Raw genomic sequence first — 21,293 nt, forward strand, 5'->3', positions numbered from 1 at the left:
TGTCCAGGCTGGCTTCTGTCTAAACTCATTCAAATTCTGTAAAGACACTGAGAGATTGGAAAAGGCCGAGAGAAGCAAGAGAAAGGTTGGTGACAAGAGACCAGCAAAAATATTAACTGACAAATAAATCTTCCTAACTTGCTCCTCTGCAACTGGACTGGGGACTTGATTAACCAGGAACTAGTCAGGGAGGACGCTCAAAGGACCATGTCTAAATTTTAACCATGATTGCTCTTCCCTGCAGGTAATCCAACACAGCCCTTCCACAACGGAGAGGTAATCATGCAGTTTGCCCCTGGGAACTCTTTTCAAATCAAATCTTAATCACCACCATTTTTAGCACTTTCTTTATGCAGTGCTACACTAGGTGCTTGGGGAACACACTTAAAACCAAGAGATGTGACCTGTGCCTCTATGGAATTTGCAGTCTAAAAGGACTAACAAGCAGTGTTAAACCGATTATCAGTCACTCTAAAACACATAACTCCATTAGCCACTTCTGGCACTTATGAACCTATTTTCTAGTACTAAGAATGATTCCAATATTTGTTAAGCACTTACTGTGTGCCAGGCACTCTGCTATGCCTGTCCCACATGGGGATCACAGTTTAAAGAGGATGGAAATCAGGTGCCAAATCCCCATTTTACAGATGAGGTACAGAGGCATGGATAATTTAAGTGACTTACCCAAGGTCTCTCAGCGGGCAAGTAGCAGAGCTTGGATTAGAACTCAGGTCCTCTGAATCCCAGGCAAGTGCTCCTTCCACTACACCACATTGTTTTTCATGCTTGTCACTTCTGTATACACATTTAGTCAGACTCCTTCACGGACTGTACCTCTGCCTCTCACTCCCAAACTGTGGGAGTCACTCCAGGCTCAGTTCTGGGTTACCTTCTATTCTCTATTTAACCCACTCCTCTGAAGAACCCATTCACTCCAATGGCTTCAACTATCTCTCTATGTGGATGATTCCCAAATCTACATCTCCAGCCTTAATCTCTCATCTGTAGTCTTACATTTCCTCCTACTTTCAGGACATCTCTACTTGGATATCCCACAAACATCTCAAATTCAACTCATCCAAAAGAGAACTACTTATCTTCTCATCTAAACTCTGTCCACCCCCTCACTTTCCCATTACTCTTTGCCACCCCCCTCCCCCAGTCTCAACTATTATATCTATGCAGATGACACCAAAATTTACATCTCTTCCTCTGTTCTCTCTCCCTCCCTCCAGGCTGGTATCTCCTCCTGCCTTCAGGACATCTTCACCTGGATGTCTGCCCGCCACCTAAAACTCAACATGTACAAGATTGAGCTCCTTATCTTCCCTCCCAAACCCTGTCCTCTCCCTGACTTTTCCATCACTGTGGACGGCACTACCATGCTTCCTGTCTCACAAGTCCGCAAACTTGGTGTCATCTTTGACTCTGCTCTCTCATTCACCCCACACATCCAATCCGTCACCAAAATCTGCCAGTCTCATTTTCACAACATCTCCAAGATCTGCCCTTTCCTCTCCATCCAAACTGCTACCTTGTTGGTACAATCTCTCGTAATATCCCGACTGGACTATTACATCAGCCTCCTCTCTGATCTCAAATCCTCCTGTCTCTCCCCGCTTCAGTCTATTCTTCACCCCGCTGCCTGGATTATCTTTCTATAGAAATGCTCTGGGCATATCACTCCCCTCCTCAAAAATTTCCAGTGTCTATCAGCCTTTGCAGGAAAGAAAAACTCCTCACTTGGCTGCAAAGCTCTCCATCACCTTGCCCCCTCCTACCTCACCTCCCTTCTCTTCTACAGCCGACCTGGTACACTCCACTCTTCTGCCTCTAACCTTCTCACTATGCCTCGTTCTCGCCTATTCTTCTGTCGACCTATGGCCCACTTCCTACCACTGACCTGGAATGCTCTCCCTCCTCACATCTGCCAAACTAACTCTTTTCCCCTCTGCAAAGCCCTACTGAGAGCTCACCTCCTCCAGGAGGCCTTCCCAGACTGGGTCCTCCTTTTCCCTCTGCTCCTCCTCCCCTCCCCATTCCCCCGTCTTCTTCCCTCTGCTCTACCTCCTTCCCCTCCCCACAATACTTGTGTACATTTGTACATATTATTTATTACTCTATTTTATTAATGATTTGTATATATCTATGATTCTATTTATCTATTTTGATGGTATTGATGCCTGTCTACTTGTTTTGTTTTGCTGTCTGTCTCCCCCTTTTAGACTGTGAGTCTTTTGTTGGGCAGGGATTGTCTCTATCTGTTGCTGAATTGTACATTACAAGTGCTTAGTAAAGTGCTCTGTACACAGCAAGCACTTGATAAATATGATTGAATGAATGAATAGTACCACTATCCTGCCCGTCTCAAAAGCCCATAACCATAGCATTATCCTCAACTCATCTGTGTCTCATTCAATCCACATACTAAATCTGTCACCAAATCCTGTCAGTTCTACCTTCACATTGCTAAAAATCTACCCTTATTTCACCCAACTGCTACTATAGTGATCCAAGCACTTATCCTATCCCATCTTGACTACAGCATCAGTGTCCTGACTCTCCCCACTCCAGTCTATATTTTACTCTGCTGCCCAGATCATTCTTCTAAAAAAAAGTTCAGTCCAAGTCTTCGCACTCCTCAAGAACTTCCAGTGGTTGCTCATCCTCCTCCATGTCAAACAGAAACTCCTTACCAGCAGCTTTAAAGCCTCAATCTCCTTGACCCTCCTACCTTACCTTAAGGATTCCTTACTATAACCCAGTACGCTCACTTGGTTCCTCTAATGAACCTACTCACTGTAACTCAATCTTGCCACCAATCTCTCACCCACAACCTGCCTTCAGTCTGAAATACCCTCCCTCTTCATATTTGAGAGATGATCACTCTAACCACTTTCAAAGCTTATTAAAAGCACATCCCCTCCAAGATGTTTTACTGACAGCCCTCAATTCCTCTTCTCCCACTCCCTTGTCACCCTTGCACTTGGATTTGCACCCTTATTCACCCCTCGCTCAGCCCCAGAGCTCTTATGTACATTCTGTAATTTATTTAATGTTGGGCTCTCCCTCTAGACTGTAAGATCATCGTGGGCATGGAACGTATCTACCAATTCTGCAATATTGTAGGTTCGCAAGCACTTAATACAGTGCTTTGCACAGTCAGCACTAAATAAATACAATTAACATCAACCTATTCAGTGTACCTTGATCTCATCTATCTCACTGCCGGCTCCTCACCTGCGCCCTACCTCTGAGGAAACTCCCCAAGTATTCAACAGACCATCACTCTCCCCACCTTCACAGCCTTATTAAAATTACTTCTCCTTCAATAGGCTTTCCTTGACTAAGCCATCACTTCCCCTACTCTTCCTCCCTCTGTATCACCCTTGCATTTGTATCTGTACCCTTTAAGCACTTGATATTCACCCTCAGCCCCACTCCACTATTGTACAGAGTTGTAATTTATTTTAATATCTGTCTCTCTCTCCAGTATTTAGGCTCCTTGGGGACAGGGAACATGTCTACCTGTCCTGATATATTTGTACTCTCCCGAGGGCTTAGTGCAGTGCTCGGCACAAAGCAGTCAAAATATTGATTGAACCACATATTATTATTATATCGAATCCCGATTCTGCCACTTGTCAGTTGTGTGACTGTGAGCAAGTCACTTCACTTCTCTGTGACTCAGTTACCTTATCTGTAAAATGGCGGTTAACTGTGAGCCTCATGTGGGACAACCTGATTGCCCTGTATCTACCCCAGTGCTTAGAACAGTGCTCTGCACATAGTAAGCGCTTAACAAATACCAACATTATTATATCATTATTACAATGATGGTATTTATTAAGTGCTTATTATGTGTCAAGCAATGTTCTAAGCACTGGGGTAGACATAAGCTAATCAAGTTTTACAGTCCCTCTCCCATATGGGGCTCACAGCCTTCATCCCCATTTTACTGATGAGGTAACTGAGACACAGAGAAGTTAGGTAACTTGCCCAAGGTTACAGAGCACACAAGAGACGGAGTCAGAATTAGAATCCAGGTCCTTCTGACTCCCAGGCTTCTGCTCTATCTACTAGGGCGTGTTCAATAATTTATCATGGCTACTCTAGTTTTATGTATTTTTTTTGTCTGTCTCCACAATAAAGTGTAAGCTCCTTGGGGTCAGTGAATGTGTTGCCATTTTTTGCTTTTGTACTTCCCCGCACCAAGTGAGCAATCAATAACTACTGCTATTAATAGCTAAATCTGATTTCCTAGGTCCGACAGTTCACTTCAGTGTGAGAAAGAAAAGTTGTCCTATCTCCTTGTAGGTCCCCACTCCCTCCCTGATTTCAGGCGGCTGGTAAACTTGACTCCTTGAGCTGGTGGAGACGTTGTCAGGGCAGAGATCTGCTGAAAGGGGTTGCTTTCCTTTTTTCTTTTCTCATCTGTTCTGGAATTTTTAAGCCATTAGGCACTTCAACATGTCAGAAATTCAAGAGTGCCTCTAGGAATCAATAAAAAGCTGCACAATCTCAGGCTCCCTTGAATCAGCATGATGTTCTAAGATGCATTTGAAAAAAAAAAAGATTGGCTTTTTTTAAAAAATTTTTGCATCTCTTCCAATTTTATCTGCAATTACTACGCTCATTTCCTCAGCTTCCATTTATCAGTGAGCGTATGCCTGAATGACAGCACCCATGATGGCTGTGCTCTGCCCAATTTAAGAACCCATGAACACTAACCCCAACCCAGAGTTTCATTAAGATTCCGTTCTTGCAGCAAGGGAGAAAGCAGTGTGCCGTGCAGGTAATAGCTCTCCTGACACATAAGTCCTGTGAGATGGGTTAGGGGATATCTTAATGAACAGGTCTTATGCAGCCAGTTTTATACATGAGGATTGGGTCAGCTTTTCAATTTGGCATCACTGTGATGTGGCAGAGTGGCTCACTCAAACAATGGTGTGTTATCTTTGAGTGTGAACTGCACAGTAGAGGGAACGGCATTAACTACTATACTCCAGGCCTGCCATTTATTGCTGGACAGCCAGAAATCCCACCCACCCTCTTCAGAGCTGATGGAGGAGCCTCAAGTAGACTTTCCAAAGGGCAGAATTCCTCCCAGCCCTCCCCTGACCGGAAGAGGAATCTCAAGTTGGCTACTACCTCCAGTCAGGACAAGGACAACTGCCCCACATCTTTCACCTCCCTCAAAGGCTCACGTCTCCCATTCAGCACTAAGATATTCTTCTACCCCTCTAGGATTGGAAGCTAATCTTTCTAGATGCAAGCTCATTGTGGGCACAGGAAACACATCTACCAACTCTGTCATATTGTATTTTCCCAAGCCCCTAGTACAGTGCTCTGCACAAGTGCTCAATGAATACTACTGATTGATTGATTCTATGGATTGTATTTTCACTTTATCATTTCCAGCCTCAAACCACAAGCCCTTCCTCATGGCTGTCACAAAAGGGGGAAAGGGGAAATTGCAAAAAAAGAGAAATTACTCCAACCAAAGAAACGATAAACACCACCTAAATCGCTTATTTCAAACATCATCTTCCTGCAGAAACAATCTGGGCATGTCACTCCCCTTCTTAAACAACTCCAGTGGTTGCCTATCAACCTCCACTCCAAACAAAAACTCCTCACTCTAGGCTTCAAGGCTCTACATCACCTTGCCCCCTTCCTACCTCTCCTCCCTTCTCTCTTTCTACCACCCACCCCGCACGCTCCGCTCCTCTGCCGCCCACCTCCTCACTGTCCCTCGGTCTCGCCTATCCCACCGTCAACCCCTGGGCCACGTCCTCCCGTGGTCCTGGAACGCCCTCCCTCCTCACCTCCACCAAACTGATTCTCTTCCCCTCTTCAAAACCCTAACTTAAAACTCACCTTCTCCAAGAGGCCTTCCCAAACTGAGCTCCCTTCTCCCTCTACTCCCTCTACCACCCCCCTTCACCTCTCCACAGCTAAACCCTCTTTTCCCCCTTTCCCTCTGCTCCTCCACCTCTCCCTTCCCATCCCCACAGCACTGTACTCGTCCGCTCAACTGTATATATTTCCATTACCCTATTTATTTTGTTAATGAATTGTACATCACCTTGATTCTATTTAGTTGCCATTGTTTTTACGAGATGTTCTTCCCCTCGACTCTATTTATTGCCATTGTTCTTGTCTGTCCGTCTCCCCCGATTAGACTGTAAGCCCGTCAAACGGCAGGGAGCGTCTCTATCTGTTGCCGACCTGTTCATCCCAAGCGCTTAGTACAGTGCTCTGCACATAGTAAGCGCTCAATAAATACTATTGAATGAATGAATGAACATAAAAATGCAGGGCCAGAGGGCTCTACCCAGGGAAGTGTGCATCAAGTCAATAGCACCAGAAAAAAGACAGTAAAATTCAGGGGCTCCAAACAAGGACTCTCTGACCCTTCGGAGCTTCAGATCTTTGAGGTTTTGAAATCCTCAGCCAGGAGCCACAGTTAACTCCTGCTGTCAGGCAGCAGGAAGATAATAAAATAATAATGTAATAATTGTTAAGAATTACTACCTGTCAAGGACAGTACTACATGTTGGGGTAGATATCAGATAGCCAGGAGGGACCCAGTCTCTTTCCCCCATGGAGCTCACAGTCAAAGGGGGAGGGAGAATAGGGACAGAATTCCCCATTTTACAGAGGAGGAAGCTGGGGCATAGAGAAGTAACTTTCCCTAGGCCCCACAGCAGGAAGTGGCAGAGCCAGGATTAGAAACTAGGTCTCCTGACTCCTAGACATGTGCACTTTCTACTAAGCCATAATGCTTCTCGGACGCTGGATAGCAGCCCCCATACATCCACCTACCATTATTCACTGCTCACGTAGTGGGTGCAGAGCACTGCCCTGCCCCCTGGAGTAACTGTAAACTTCCAAATGCTGAATGTGTTCTTGTTCTGGCAGACAGGAGGCTTCAGCTTGAGGCTGGACACCCCATCCCCTCGCTGGAAGCAGCAGGGAAATAGTTCCAAACCTCTGGGAACAGGTCAGTCTCTAACATTTGAAAGCCAAAAGATAACCCCCCAAGATACCAGGTACGGATACTTTCCTGAAAGTGGACAATCATACAAAAAATGTGGTCTGTAGCTACTTATCTTTGCCTGTCCTACACTATTGGATAAGCACCATGCGGCCTCCCCCCAACTACTCCCAGTTAAATCAGACAAATAATGTGAATGCAACTGTGTTTCCATCCAGAGATGGAAGGGCTAGACCGCTAGAAGATCTAATGATGAAGGCTGCTTATTTTCAGCAGTGTTTCCAAATGACAAATCTGTACATCTGTTCTCAGTTCCACAGGTCCACAGCAATGTTGGGAGCAAGACCAGCAAAGTACATGTACTTCCCAGGTTTGTTGGACTGTGTGTTCTGAATCAGAAGCAAAGGACATGTGGTTACACGCTGAGCCTACACTTTTGAAGAGGCTATTAGATATTTTAAAAAAACAAAACACACACTTTAAGGGAGAAAATTGATGCATTTAGAACTTAGGTTTTTTCTGTTCAATATTGTCTGGGAGGAAAATTGCATCTTAATTCTTTCATTTCCTAGAGTTTATAAGTGCTATAAATGCAAAGCATGATGGTTATTCTTAAGCAAGAAAAAGCTAAGCACAAGAGTTATACAGAAGTCTTTTAAGTGGTATAGATGTTTTGTGGCTAATATTGGCTTGCCAGAGTTACATGTTGCATAAAATAAGAAAATAGTGAAAGAGTGGAGGGATTTTTTTTCCTCTGTGTAAATCCTGTTTTGAGGAGGTTGAGAGTGAGGGAAATTTAATAAAAGAGTAGCAACCGAGCAGGTGGATAATTTCTAATTTATCATCTTAACTGAGCCAGTTCCTGCTTTAGGAAAATAAAAGGAAATCCAGAAAAGACTGCAAGAGTCTGCTAGCAAGGGAAGCACCTAGCAATAGAGTTTTAAGTTGAGGAAAGGCATCAGGAAGGTTAAGAAACATTACTCTTTTAACCAGATAGAGATGACTATCATTTCTTACTTTCAAGTTGTGCAGCAAGATTATTTTATGAAACAGTTTAATAACGTGTTTCTGCTCAGAAATTCCCTTAAAGGAAGAATTTTATTCCTGCAGCTGAGCTGAGGCCGAAGAGTTAATCCACTCTGCAGAGCAGGCAAAACTTCATGAATTTCTCAGACCAGAATGATTCAGTCATGTGCCATCTTCTGCTCCTCTGGGGAAGGGGAGCTAACTCTCCCTAACAACCTTCCTGTGCACCACGCATGCAGTTTCCATAAAAGTTTAATGTTGACTTGTTATGAATAATAGTAATCATCATACCACCTCAGATTTGCATAACTTTTCTTATGTTTTCCAACCACTTTCTTATCAATTATCTCATGTGAGCCTCACAACCCTGTGAGATGCAGTGCCCCGTCTCTACAGGCTGTGAAGCTCTAGAAATCCTCCCATCTATTTGACTGTACGGAGGTGTGTGATAATCTCTTATTTCCCCGGGGTACAGAGAAGGGGAGTCACTGAGCAACTAAGGTGGCCATCGATGGCACCCAAAAATACCAAACACTGACACCCACGTAGCATCACATAGATTATGTTGGCAAGTGGCATAAAAATGTGATATGGAATTTATTTTTGTGGAAGTCTGCCGGATTCTAACCAAACTTGCCCAAACCCAAACCATTTCTATGGAGTCTTCTGGCCCTTTCCCCGCCCCTCCCTCTTTTCCAATTTTTCCAGACCTATAGTGTTCCCTATAGTGAGAGAACTCATTGAAAGGCACAGCAAAGGAGAGAGGTGTGGTGCTGAAAAATTCAAATACCAGACATAAAGATGCCTGATTCCATACCCATACTAGACTGGGTACCACTCAGCTGAAAAACAGACTGTCCATTTTAAGACCAGGAGAAGCAGACCTTATGTTCCCCTCTAGCCTGTATGCTTGTTGTAGGCGGGACCATGTCTACCAACTCTGCTGTATTCCACTCCCCCAAGTGCTTAGCACAGTGCTCAATAAATACCACTGATTTATTGAATGACTGATTGTGTGGCAGTTGGCAGGTACCTTTGGAAACAGATTTCAGGATCCTGGCTCTCCCAGACTCCGGCTGAGCCCACCAGAGAGCACATCGCCTCTCTAGAGCTCCATTGCTGTTGCATTTCCACTTGCAATCCTTCAGAGAATCATAAGGAAGGAAAGACCTTGAAGTCGTCTCTACCATGTACCACCGGACAGGATTTGGGTATTGTTCACAGCCCTGGGATTTTCAACAGTCCAAGTGTGACCCATACCACCACTTCCAGTGGGCCACAGGCAGCAGACCATAAAACACATACTCCTGCCCCATCATGCTCTGCTTGTGAAAGTTGGGTCCCCAGATGAGGCACAGAATATGGAAACCAAGGATCCAGCTTGTAATGACCACCAAAAGATGTGCTGAGAAACCCTGGAAGTGGGGTGGAAACAGCTATATCTAAACAATAGTTGTGCCTGAGAGTAATGCAATCTTCCCTCATTCCTTACTCATGCATCGGCACTGGAAGTGGTCTGCCCAAGGAAAATCCTTGGCATTGCCTGATTAGGCCACAATCCTCCCTGCTCTCTACATAAATTGAGTGAAAGTGGAGGAAGCAAAGTGGGAGTGGTAGCGGACACTGTCCTCTATGGACCTGGGAGATGGGGCAAACCCACTGGTTTAGGGGTATCCAGCCCATTCCTTGCTCTCAAACAGAAGTGGCCGGAAGTGGGATCTCGATCTAGGCTCTGGTTTGCAGCTCTTTCCCGTCACCAGCCTCTCAACCGGACACTCTGGATCCCAACCTGATGTGTGGCCTCCAGGATTCCAGCAGCCAGCCGTGGGCATGCCTCTTTCTGCCAAGCCCCAGACCCTCTGTACGTATGAGGCTGCACATCCACCTCTCTGGGATGAGTGCAGGTGTGCATCTGCATGTCCCTTACATACTTACACCTCTCACTTTTTCCCCAGCCCCATCCCCTGAAAGCCCAACCAAGTTTGCCACTGCTCTTAGAATGCAAAAATTGGCCCCTATGTTCCATACCTAATGGAATACTGGATTTACCCTCTTCTCAAGGGGGTTAGGCAATTTTGTGACTGAGCCTAGGAAATCTTTGATAAAAAGTGCTATATAAGTACCAAGTATCTTTTTTTGATGCATGCATAGGGAGGAAGGATTGAGCACTAATCTAGAGAAAGGCCTGCAGAGAGAAGAATCTATGCCCACAAACCCAGACGAGCAGTGGCCCTAAGAGCTGCCTTCTTGCTCCTACTCCTCTTTGCACTCTTCACCAACCTGGTCACTGACAGCCAGAGTTGGCAAAGGCCCTTTTCAGAACAGTTGCTTGAGACCCAAGAACAATCTGCAGCTCGACAGGTGATGCCATGTGGCCACAAGAGGGTTTGGTGGGTCCGAACCCAGCCACGCACTGGCGTCTCGCTCCCCTATGCCCCTCGGGGTGGAAGATGGGGTCACTCACGGCATTCTTTCTCGTCGCTCTCGTCAAAGCAGTCAGGCAGCCCATCACACTGCCAGGCCCCGGGGATGCAGCGTCCATTGCTGCACATGAAGTTTCCTGGGATGTTGCATTCGTTGGTGAAGTTATTTCCAGGCAACAGCTGGCTCTCTGCAGGGAGAAGGGGAGAAAATAAAACATAGCCCAGATGATGTAAAGTCTCTGCTTTCAGTTTATGAGACCTGCACGAGGTAAGTGTAGCACTGACAAGCTTTTTTATGGTTGTCAGCTGAGGCTAAGGCTCAAGAAAGCAGTTAGTCCATCTGACAGAAGGGATGAAGGTGCCTGGAAGTCCCTGCAGGGGTCATTTCTACATATACATTCCCCAGCCCACTGTCCCAGAACTGCTTCCTCTAGCCCCACTGCCAGTTTCTGTAGCTCTCTGGATAAGACCTTTAATCTGGGCCGGCCCAAGCCAGAACACTTGGTACTGGATTTATTATTATTATTGTGTCATTGGTTAAAGCACTTATTATGTGTCAAACACTGTGCTAAACACTGGGATACACACAAGTTAATCAGGTTGGACAATCCCTGTCCCACATGGGGCTCACAGGAAGTAGGAGGGAGAACAGGTACATCATCCCCACTTTTCAGATGAGGAAACTGAGGCACTGAGAAGTTAAATGACTTGTGCGCGGTCACACGGTATGCAATTGGCAGAGCCAGGATTCTTCAACCATCGACAGATCCGGGTAACCAAAATCCTAGATGTGGACCCCCAAGCCCAATCAACAATACTTATATTTGCTAAGTACTTACAATGTGCTAAGCACTGTCAGGATGCTAGGCAGACAAAGGATAATCTGATAAAGCACTGTCTCTGCCCCAAACGGGGCTTACAGTCTAAGGGGAAGGGAGAACACATAGCTTTTCCCAATTTAACAAATGAGAAATAATAATGTTGGTATTTGTTAAGCACTTACTATGTGCAGAGCACTGTTCTAAGCGCTGGGGGAGACACAGGGTCATCAGGTTGTCCCACGCGAGGCTCACAGTTAATCCCCATTTTACAGATGAGGTAACTGATGCACAGAGAAGTGAAGTGACTTGCCCACAGTCACACAGCTGACAAGTGGCAAAGCTGGGCCTCAAACTCATGACCTCTGACTCCCAAGCCCAGGCTCTTTCCACTAAGCCAGGTTGCTTCTCTACGGAGGCAGAGAAAAATCCAAGTCACTTGCCCAAGGTAACACAAAAGGAAAGTGGTGGAGTAGGCTTAGAATCCAGATTTCCTGACTTCCAGTCCTGTCCTCTTCCATTAGTCCATGCTGCATCAATAGTAGCATGACCTAGTGGAAACTGCACGGGCCTGGGAATGAAAGGGTCTGGATTCTAATCCCGGCACAGCCACTTGTCTGCTGAGGGATCCTGGGTAAGTCACTTAACTTCTCTTTGCCTCAGTTACCTCAACTCTAAAATGGGAATTAAGACTGTGAGCTCCATGTGGGACATGGACAGCATGCAACCTAATAACTTGTATCTACCACAGTGCTCTGAAGAGTGCTTGACACATAGTGAGTGCTTAACAAGTACCATCATTATTAGTAGTAGGAATAGTAGTAATAGTATTCTCTGGGATTCACCTCTTTCCACAGTCTAGAAGGTATTAGCTAAGAACCAGCTAACGCACTCTGACCACTCTGAAAGCCACAGAGGTCGGAGGTCATGGGTTCGAATCCCAGCTCTGCCACTTGTCAGCTGTGTGACTGTGGGCAAGTCATTTCACTTCTCTGTGCCTCAGTTACCTCATCTGTAAAATGGGGATGAAGACTGTGAGCCTCATGCGGGGCAACCTGATTACCCTGTATCAACCCCAGCGCTTAGAACAGTGCTCTGCACACAGTAAGCGCTTAACAAATACCAACATTATTATTATTATTATTATAGCATGAGTCAGAATTCAAAATATATTCATCTAGTGGAGACAGACATTTGTTCACATCGCCAAACCAAGCAGTCCTCTAAGGTCGCCTCTTAGAGAGGAGTGGTTTACCACCGTCCAGGGAACCGAATCGCTGCCTGCCCCAGTTTTTCCGGCTGTGGAACATTCTGTGCCGATGTGGGCTTTTCTTCCAGCTACCCATCCCAGTGTGTGAAATGCAGGTGGTTACCACAAGTTGACCCTTTTAGAATAGCCAACCACCAATGCAGACAACACCAACTCTTTCCAGCTGCCACGGCCAGATCCAAAGCCACGTATCTCTGGTCACTGTCTTTAGTTCTAGTCCCTAGGGGAGCCCAGGAGGCCAAAGGGGATGCTGTAGGAATTAGCCCCCGAATACCCACCTCATTGGTCCAGAAGGGATTAGCCTCCTGGATGATATCACTATCCCTAAACACCACCATTTTAAGACATGCCATTAGAATTTCCGATTAGTCCCAAATAGATAGATGTATTACTGATACGTCACAAGTCCCACAATTCCCCCAAACCTCTGCTTCCCCTCTGTAAATGAAGCATGGTGCCCCTTTCAAAACAGATAAATTGGTGCTGTGCCACTGCAAACCATGGCTACGATAGCGTCACCTCCCCCTAGCATGGCGCAACTGACAAAGCACAGTCCAAACAGCAGCCTACATTCCGAAGTTCCCTTGGCAACATCTGAGATGAGGGTGGCCAGTCATCTGATTTTACACCAGTCAGTCTCATTTTCAAAGAATAATAAAAATAATGATGATGATACTGATGATTAATGCTCAATATGGTATTTAAGTACCTTCGTGCTGAGCACTGTTCTAAGCACTGAGGTAGAGACGAGGTTATCAGTTTGGATACAGTCTGTCCGGCATGGGGCTCACAGCCTAGATAGGAGGGAGTAGGATTTAATCCCCATTTTACAGATGAGGAAACTGAGGGACAGAGAAGTTAAGTGACTTGCCCATGGTCACACAGCAGACAAGTAATAGAGTCGGTATTAGAACCCAAGTCTTCTGACTCCCAAGTTCATGCTCTTTCCACTTCTCTGCTGTTCTTAATCCAGGATAGATATAGATCAATCATATTTATTGAGTGTCTACTATGTGCAGAGCACTGTATTAAGCACTTGGGAGAGCTCAATACTACAGAATTAGCAGACACATTCCCTGCCCATGATGAGCTTAGAGTCTAGAGGATATGGCATGCAAAGTACACCTTTACATCCAATACTTTAATTTTTAAATGTCCAGCCTCCCCCAGCTCCTCCATACCCACCAATCTCTGCCCATGTTGCAGTGTTTCATGGCTGGGCTGTAGCCCTCACGTTCACACAAACCTTGGGTGGGAAAGCTAAAGCTCTGGACTAAAGTGGGTGTCGGAGGGTTCAGGAGTCCCTTCAGAAAAACGCCCTGGGTTTGGGCAAACAGTGGACTTCTGCAAAAGGGTATGTACATTACCCAGGTTGCTCAGTGTCATGCATGTGATGTCACATGCGCCTCACCATCAATGTTTCAAGTACAGTCCGTGTCATCCTGACGTGGGCTCCTGCACTCAGCACTCGAGTCCCTGCACCCTCTCACTAGGGGTTGCAACAACTATTCCTCAGTGAAAACAGGGTTCAACTCTCCAGGGGGTCCAAAGAGGAACACTTAGATACCCATTTTGTTGTTGGCAAGGAAGATTAAATCATTAATACAACTTCTGCAGGGGAGTGTGAAATCAAGACTTGGAATTGGTTAAATCACTTTCAGGTAGATCAATTTCCAGACATAGAAAATTGGCCAGATTAGTTTCCAACCACCAGGGTTTCAGAGTCAATAAGACTACTGGCTGACAGACCTGATGAATGATGGGTGTGAAGCACAGACTAAATAATAACTCCTTGTATTTTGATATGGAAGCACATTTCTGCCATAGCACTCAAAATCCTGACATGCGTCAGCAGGTTAAACCCCACATATTCAATACTTTGTGGGAATGAATTAAAAGTGCTGGAGTTCCTTAAATGAAAAGAGAACAGTAGAGAGGTACAGAGTAGCAGTAGCAGCACTAGTAGAAATAGCACTTATTAAAATGTCCACTTGGTGCAGTACAGTGTACTAGCCTCCTGGGATGGAGAGAATAACAAAATGACCTGTTCCCTGACCACAAGTAGCTTATACTCTATCAGGGCTGACAAAAAAAAGTCATAACTGGAGGGGTCAAAAATACAAACATACATGAGTGTTAGGGAGTGTGTAAATAAATTCATAAGCACTAGCACTCATAGGTAGTAATTCCACCCTTCTAAAATGGATGAGTGGCAAGAGTTATTGTTCCTCAAGACAAGAGGCAAAAGTGGGGCAAGGCAAGGAGAGGTTATAGCAGTTCATTCTGAAATCCCAGACTAAGTCCCCAGTACAATGACCCCGGAGCAGGTGGGACTTTCCTCAAGTGGACTCCTGAAGGCTGGGTCTCATTTCCCCATCTACGGCCACGGAGGTGGTTGGGTTTGTGCAACTGTGTCAATCCAACTGATGGAAGGGAGATGCTAGCGTGAAATACCTGTGGCCACTAAAACATAGTGTTTAATTTCAATAACCCAATTCTCTGCAGGAAAAAAATCAAAATCTAGCCAAGGTTTCCCACCACGTGGGAATATGAACCATCTGCTAGTGGCTTCCCACTACTGCTGGTACCCATACATGTCCACTTGCTGAAATAAAGCCTGAAGGCTTAGACATGGATGAAATTTGTCAGTGGCCACATTCCATTATAGTGCCAAATGCTACTTTTTTTTTTTTTTTTTTTACCAGTTGGGTGACCACAACTGTACGGACACCACAACAGTATAAGAGAACGTAGATTCATCAGAGGGGCCGACTCTTCATTTTGAGCATGAGGGAGGAGGGGGGGAGGGGTCCACTGGGGATGAGGAAAGGGATGAGGCAGACTTTAAAGACTCATTGCAGGGTCTTTTCAGCTCTGACTGGAATGTCTCAGGTCATGTCAGAAATCTGGGCTGAGCGAGGTTGGGAGCCCAGCTCAGACAGCTGTGAAGGCACTGGCCCCCATGGAATGGGCACCTATGAGCTTCACTTGGAATTACCAATCTAGACTTCTTGGGCACAGGAAATGTGTCCACCAACTCTGTTGTATTTATGGTACTTTCCCAAGTGCTTAGTAAGCACAACTGATTGATCACATGCCTCTTCCTTTTTTATTTCCACCCCATCTAAATCTGCATGCTCAATAAATTCTGTCTCTCTGTCTCTGTCTCTCCCCCTCCCTCTCCTCTAGACTGTAGGCTTATTGTGGGGAGGGAATGCATCATGTCTGTTTATTATTGTATTGTACTATTCCAAGGGTTTAGTACAGTGCTCTGCACACAGGAAGCACTCAATAAATACAACTGACTTACTCTCCCTCCCCCTAATCATCACAACTGATTTTGCAAACCTCTTGAAACAGCCTCCAGTTTGAGGAACCTTCTCAGGACATTCTGCTGACACACAAATTAGAATGAAGCCTCAGAAAACAGTTACTTATTTTCTTCTGACTCACTTTAAAAAACAAAACAAACAACAACTAAAAATTTGATGTCCACCATCTGAGCTTGCCTCCAAACACTTATTTATACACATTACTTAACAATTCTTCAGGGGGCCCGCTAATACTCCAGCTTGATTTGCTTTGGTCTCCATCAGGGTCTGGAATGTGTAGATAGAAGCCAACCTGAGTGTTTCACAAACCTGCCTTCCTCAAGACTGGCCTACAATCATTAATATGATCTCCTTCATTGCGGGCAGCTCCACTACCCCCTAACAAGATGTATGGGGATCCTTAATAATAATTACCATGGTGTTTGTTAAATCACTGTACTAAGTAAGCACTGAGGTAGATGCAAGATAATCAGGTTAGACATAGCCCCTGTACCACTGGGACTCACAATGCCAGTGATTATTAGGGGCAGCATAGTAAAGGGCTGAAGATTGCACGCAGGTGTCACTCAGTCTGGACAGTGACAGCTGGGTAGCTAGCTAGAAGGGCAGGAAGGAGGATAACTATAACCAATCTTTATCAGCTATTTGATAAGCTAGTACCAGTCATTCAGATAGAGCTAATCAACTGCGCTGCTTTGGTACTTGATGTCGCCAGCTAAAAGGGTCAGAGGAAACAATCCCTATCCCCAGTTCAGGGCTAAAAGTTAGTCAATGAGTTGAGTCGTTCCTCTTCCTGAATCTGGCTTTTGCTTTCTGCCTAATCTCTTCCTTTTTAACAGGGATTCTTAACCTTAGTCAATCAGGAAAAAAATCCCAAATTTGACAACTCGATAAAACCTGGCAATAAAAAACTCAGAAGGCCAGGAATGCTCAATGCTTCTTGAAGGACGGCTTATAGAGAGACTGAGGAAAAACGCCAGAGAGAGGCTAGAAAAATGCATTGTAGGCTAAGACTCCAACGTATACTCGGCCCCTGCAGGAGCACTCTATGCTCCGCTTCATCCTCTGCCCTACTTGACCTATGTCATTATTGAAAATAACATTCAACTCTCCCATCAGAGAATGAGGGGAGAGACTCAGGACTGAGAACCTGCAGGAAGGAAGGGATTATAGTGATTATCATTTTCAGGGTGCCACTTGCAAAAAGGTGGCCAGGGGTTTAGTATCTGGTTTCAGATAGCACCTTGTTTCCAAAGAGCTCAAAGCACTTGAATGATTTTTTTTATGCCCCACGTATCCCCTGAAAGGAACAGCTGAAGTCTTTAAAATCAGCATTTTACAGATGGAGACACCAAGATACAGAGTGATTGAGATTTTACATAAAGTCATTCCATCATTGTCAAAGCCATGAATAGAACTTTAGTTTCTTGATTCTGCCCTGAGGATTGATCCCACTCTCCCATTCACGGGGGCCCCTGCTAGTAAAAACACAGTATGTACTATGGGCTAAAATGATTACAGATAACTGATCTCCACAATCACCAACACACTAAAGCAAACAATCCCCATCCTCAACACCCTTCTGAAAGCACAGCTCCTCCAGGAATCAATCACATTTTTTGAACACTTACTCAGTGCAGAGCACTGTACTAAGCACTTGGGGGAGCATAATACAACAGAGTTGACAGACACCATCCCTGCCCACAATGAGCTCAAAGCCTAGAGGAAGCCTCCTTAGATTAATCTCTCATCTCCCCCCTCTACCCTTCCACCAACTGTCACTTCAGCACTTCCACATTCACTCATTTGATCGTATTTATTAAGCACTTACTGTGTGCAGAGCACTGTACTAAGTACTTGGCAAAGTACAACACATCACCTCAGCACTTGGAGATTTGCAACTCTTGAACTCCCAAAGCACTTCTGTACATACCCTTAAATTCTATTTCTTCCCTCTACCTGTAGTTTAATGTCTATCTCTCCCAGTAGATTGTAAACTCCTTGAGGGTAGGTCTGCTATCTCTACTGTACTCTTCCAAGCATATAGTACAATGGTCTGTGCAGAGTTAGAGTTTAATAAGTGCTGTTAATTGATTGAGGAAACAGCCCCAAAGAAACACCGTGGGTTAAAATATACCTGACTTCAATTACCCACAAGTTTCCAACACATTATAGTCTATGAACTATTGTTTAGCTAATCATTCGCCATTAGGAGAGGAACTCAGCCAGTGATAATGACAATATGTTTCTACTATAGCCAAGCAGGGAGGAAAAAAACATATATATATACACACACAGAGATTAAAGGGTGCATCATCTTAAATTTTCTTAAGTAGCCTAATCCATTAAACCAGTCTGCCCCACTCTACAATCTGCTCACGCCAGCACCCTCCCTCTGAGCTGATCAGAGATGACAGGCTCTCCATCATGAAGAATTAGCTGACTTCTTGAGCCAATGATGTTTGTACATCTAACAAGTGCCAGAGTTAAGCAGTATTTACAGCTGGAGTTCTCTCTTTAGTATGCATGTCTGAATCAAAGTAGATTCCAGTGCTCAGGAGTGGGCAATTTACCTCCATGAGAGAGTCATCTGGCCTTATTAAGTCAAAGCTCCACAACTGTGCAGATGAACCCTGCTCACTCTTTCCACCTCATAAAAAATGATTTCATAACACCATCCTAAAAAACCAACAAAGAAATGCACTTCATTATATTCAACCTCAATCCAATCTGCTCATCAGGGGCAGCGTCGGAACAGAGAATGTAATTGTGAGGAGTGTTTAGAACTATGGAAAAGTCTAACCCGAGACAGAAATAACTAACAGGTAACCGATGAAGGAGAGAGCACACAACCAGAACTTCAAAGACATTATGTTGGTGCTAAAAGAAAGCTAGAATTCTCTTTAAAACTGACAATTGCATGCAAAATGCATGACATTAAATGCATTAGCACTGACATACCTGAATAGGAGGGGACCAGATGAAAAATGTGGGCTGACATATGCTTTGAGGCATACTGTCTGCAAAACTAATTTTATGCCTATATTTGTTTGTGTTTGTGTAATAATAATAATAATTGTGGCATTTATTTAGCATGTACTATGTGCCAAGCACTGTACTTAGCGGTAGGGAATACAAAATATAAACAGATCAGACACAGTGCCGGTCCCACATGGGGTCACAGTCTTAAGGGAGGGAGAACAGGTAACTAACCCCCTCTTTTTTTAAATAGATGATGATGAGCACAGAGAAGTTCAATGACTTGACCAAAGAAGGTCCCATGCAGACAAATGACAGAGCCAGGCTTAGAACTGAGGTCTTCTGTCTAGCTGATGTTCTGTTCATTAAGCCAAGCTGCTTCATAGACTCTTTCATGGACGTTCTATGGCTTGTAAGTTTTTTTCTCCCCACAAATACCCAGCTGCAGACAGAAAATACACTCACATAAAGGACAAAAGAGTCTTGAACTCTACCATAAATCCAGGGAAATCAGTTGCAAAGCCCCATATCCTATTCTCCAAGACCTTTCTGCAAAACAATTTTGGTTGCTGGCACAGAACCTTTATGGATCAAGGTTAACTGCTCAAATTACACTTAATATTTTAGATTATAAATTCTGAGAGGGAGGATCTGGCTTTAGTTAACTTTGTTCAGTGCCAAGTACAGTCAGGCATTTAATAAATGCTTTTGATGAGGATGAGGAAGACCACAATGGCGATTATTTAGGTTAATGGTCCGGCAAGTTTCTACAAACTGACTTGTTTAATGAGGGGACACCCACTGGTTCTTCTATGGGGAGCAAGGGACCTTGCCTAGGTTCAGCCAGGACCTGCCTCCACCTGAGAGAACTTGATAACTATTCAATAAGAACATCTCTGCATACCAGCTCCTGACTCACAAGGTAGCCTCAACCAGCCACCAGCATCTTAAACTTGGCCTGATGATCTCTGTCTGTATCCAGGGAGTAGGAACAGATATTGCATTGTCTCCCAGGACTGGATTAGTGGTCAATCCTCAGATGGGGAGCCCAGCTTCAGGAAGGGGAAGGGTTAGGAATGGTCCAGAAAGCCTCAGTCCATATCATCCTGAGAAGATGATTCCTTTGGAGTAGAAGATCACAATACATCTGCACAAACCAGTGTAGGAAAAGCAGTGTGGCCTAGTGGAAAAATTTCGGGCCTGGGAGTCAGAAGACAGGTTCTAATCTCAGCTCCGCCACTCGTCTGCTGTATGACCTTGAGCAAGTCACTTAACTTCTCTGTGTCTCAGTTCCCTCATCTGTAAAATGGGGATTAAGACTGTGAGCCCCCATGTGGGACATGGTCTGTGTCCAACCTGATTTGCTTGTATCTACCCCAGTGCTTAGTATACTGCCTGGCCCTTAATAACCGCTTAATAAATGTCATGAAAAAAATCTTGTCAGCCACATGACACCTTCTAGAGAGCTTAGTGTGTCTACTGAGCACCCCAGGGAGCCCTTCCCAATCTCTACAGAGCCACTATCCCTCCCAAATAGCCATAAATGGTGTCCCAGACTCTGGACAAAGACAGAATTTCAATACTTGGGGAGTTGAGGAACAATACAGACATAATCTGGACCAAGCCCAGAGAGCAAAGCTACATAATAAACTAGAATTTCCAGCTCAGTTCTACATTTTCTGTGTTGTCCAAGAGCATTAAGGCAAATGATTGACAAGACACAAAGAGCCCAGGGTTCTTAGCAATATCAGTGAATGTTTGTGATAATGAGATAAGCTTAGCTTCCACAATGATATGTAATTCCTGTTAGGCAAAAGATAAGAAAAGATTGAAGGAAATGAAATCTGGCATATGGACTTTTCCAATTGGGCAATTTTCCAGTAGGGCAAAAATGCAAAATTAAGGAAAAAAAAAATTGAGAACAATATTTAGTCTTCCTATTATACCATACACCTGGGAATCCAAGAGTAGTTTACTAAAGATAGTTTTCAAATTAAAAAAATTCCACAAGATTGGTTTAAATTAAGGTTCTTATGGAAAGGGATGTTCCCACTTTCACAATGGACAAACTGAGACAAAGACTCAACTCAACTGAAGGTGTGGCGTAAACAGCAAAGAATCCTGTTGCCAGAAACAAGTTTTGACCAATAAAGCTATACCAACTTTCCTCATAATGACATTTGTAGAGTGTTTCCTAGGTGTTAAGCTCTGTGCTAACAGCAGAGCTAGATTCAGTATAATCAGATTGGACTCAACCACTGTCCCATATGAGGTTCACAATCTAAGGGAGGGCATAGAGAGCAGATTTTGAATTTCCATTTTATAGATATGAAACTGAGGCACAGAGAAGTAACTTTCCAACGTAACACAGCAGGCAAGTGGTGGAGTGGAATCAGAACCCAGGTTTCCGATTTCCTAGTTCTTTGCTCTTTCTACTGGACT

General features: G+C 44.6%; 1 protein-coding gene across 3 annotated transcripts in view; it reads right to left on the minus strand.

Annotated features, from left to right (window-relative positions):
* LDLRAD3 (low density lipoprotein receptor class A domain containing 3) overlaps positions 1-21,293 on the minus strand; it is a 174,940-nt gene that overhangs the window by 106,123 nt on the left and 47,524 nt on the right. For 2 of the 3 annotated variants that reach the window (XM_029061142.2, XM_029061141.2), the window contains exon 2: positions 10,494-10,640. In XM_029061142.2, the coding sequence (XP_028916975.1) occupies positions 10,494-10,640 (147 nt within the window). Of the gene's footprint in view, positions 1-10,493; positions 10,641-12,818; positions 13,067-21,293 lie in introns of those variants that run through there. The other variant, XM_029061144.2, reaches the window with a different exon arrangement.

Source organism: Ornithorhynchus anatinus, chromosome 3 (genome assembly GCF_004115215.2).
Source record: "Ornithorhynchus anatinus isolate Pmale09 chromosome 3, mOrnAna1.pri.v4, whole genome shotgun sequence".
Lineage (NCBI taxonomy): Eukaryota > Metazoa > Chordata > Mammalia > Monotremata > Ornithorhynchidae > Ornithorhynchus > Ornithorhynchus anatinus.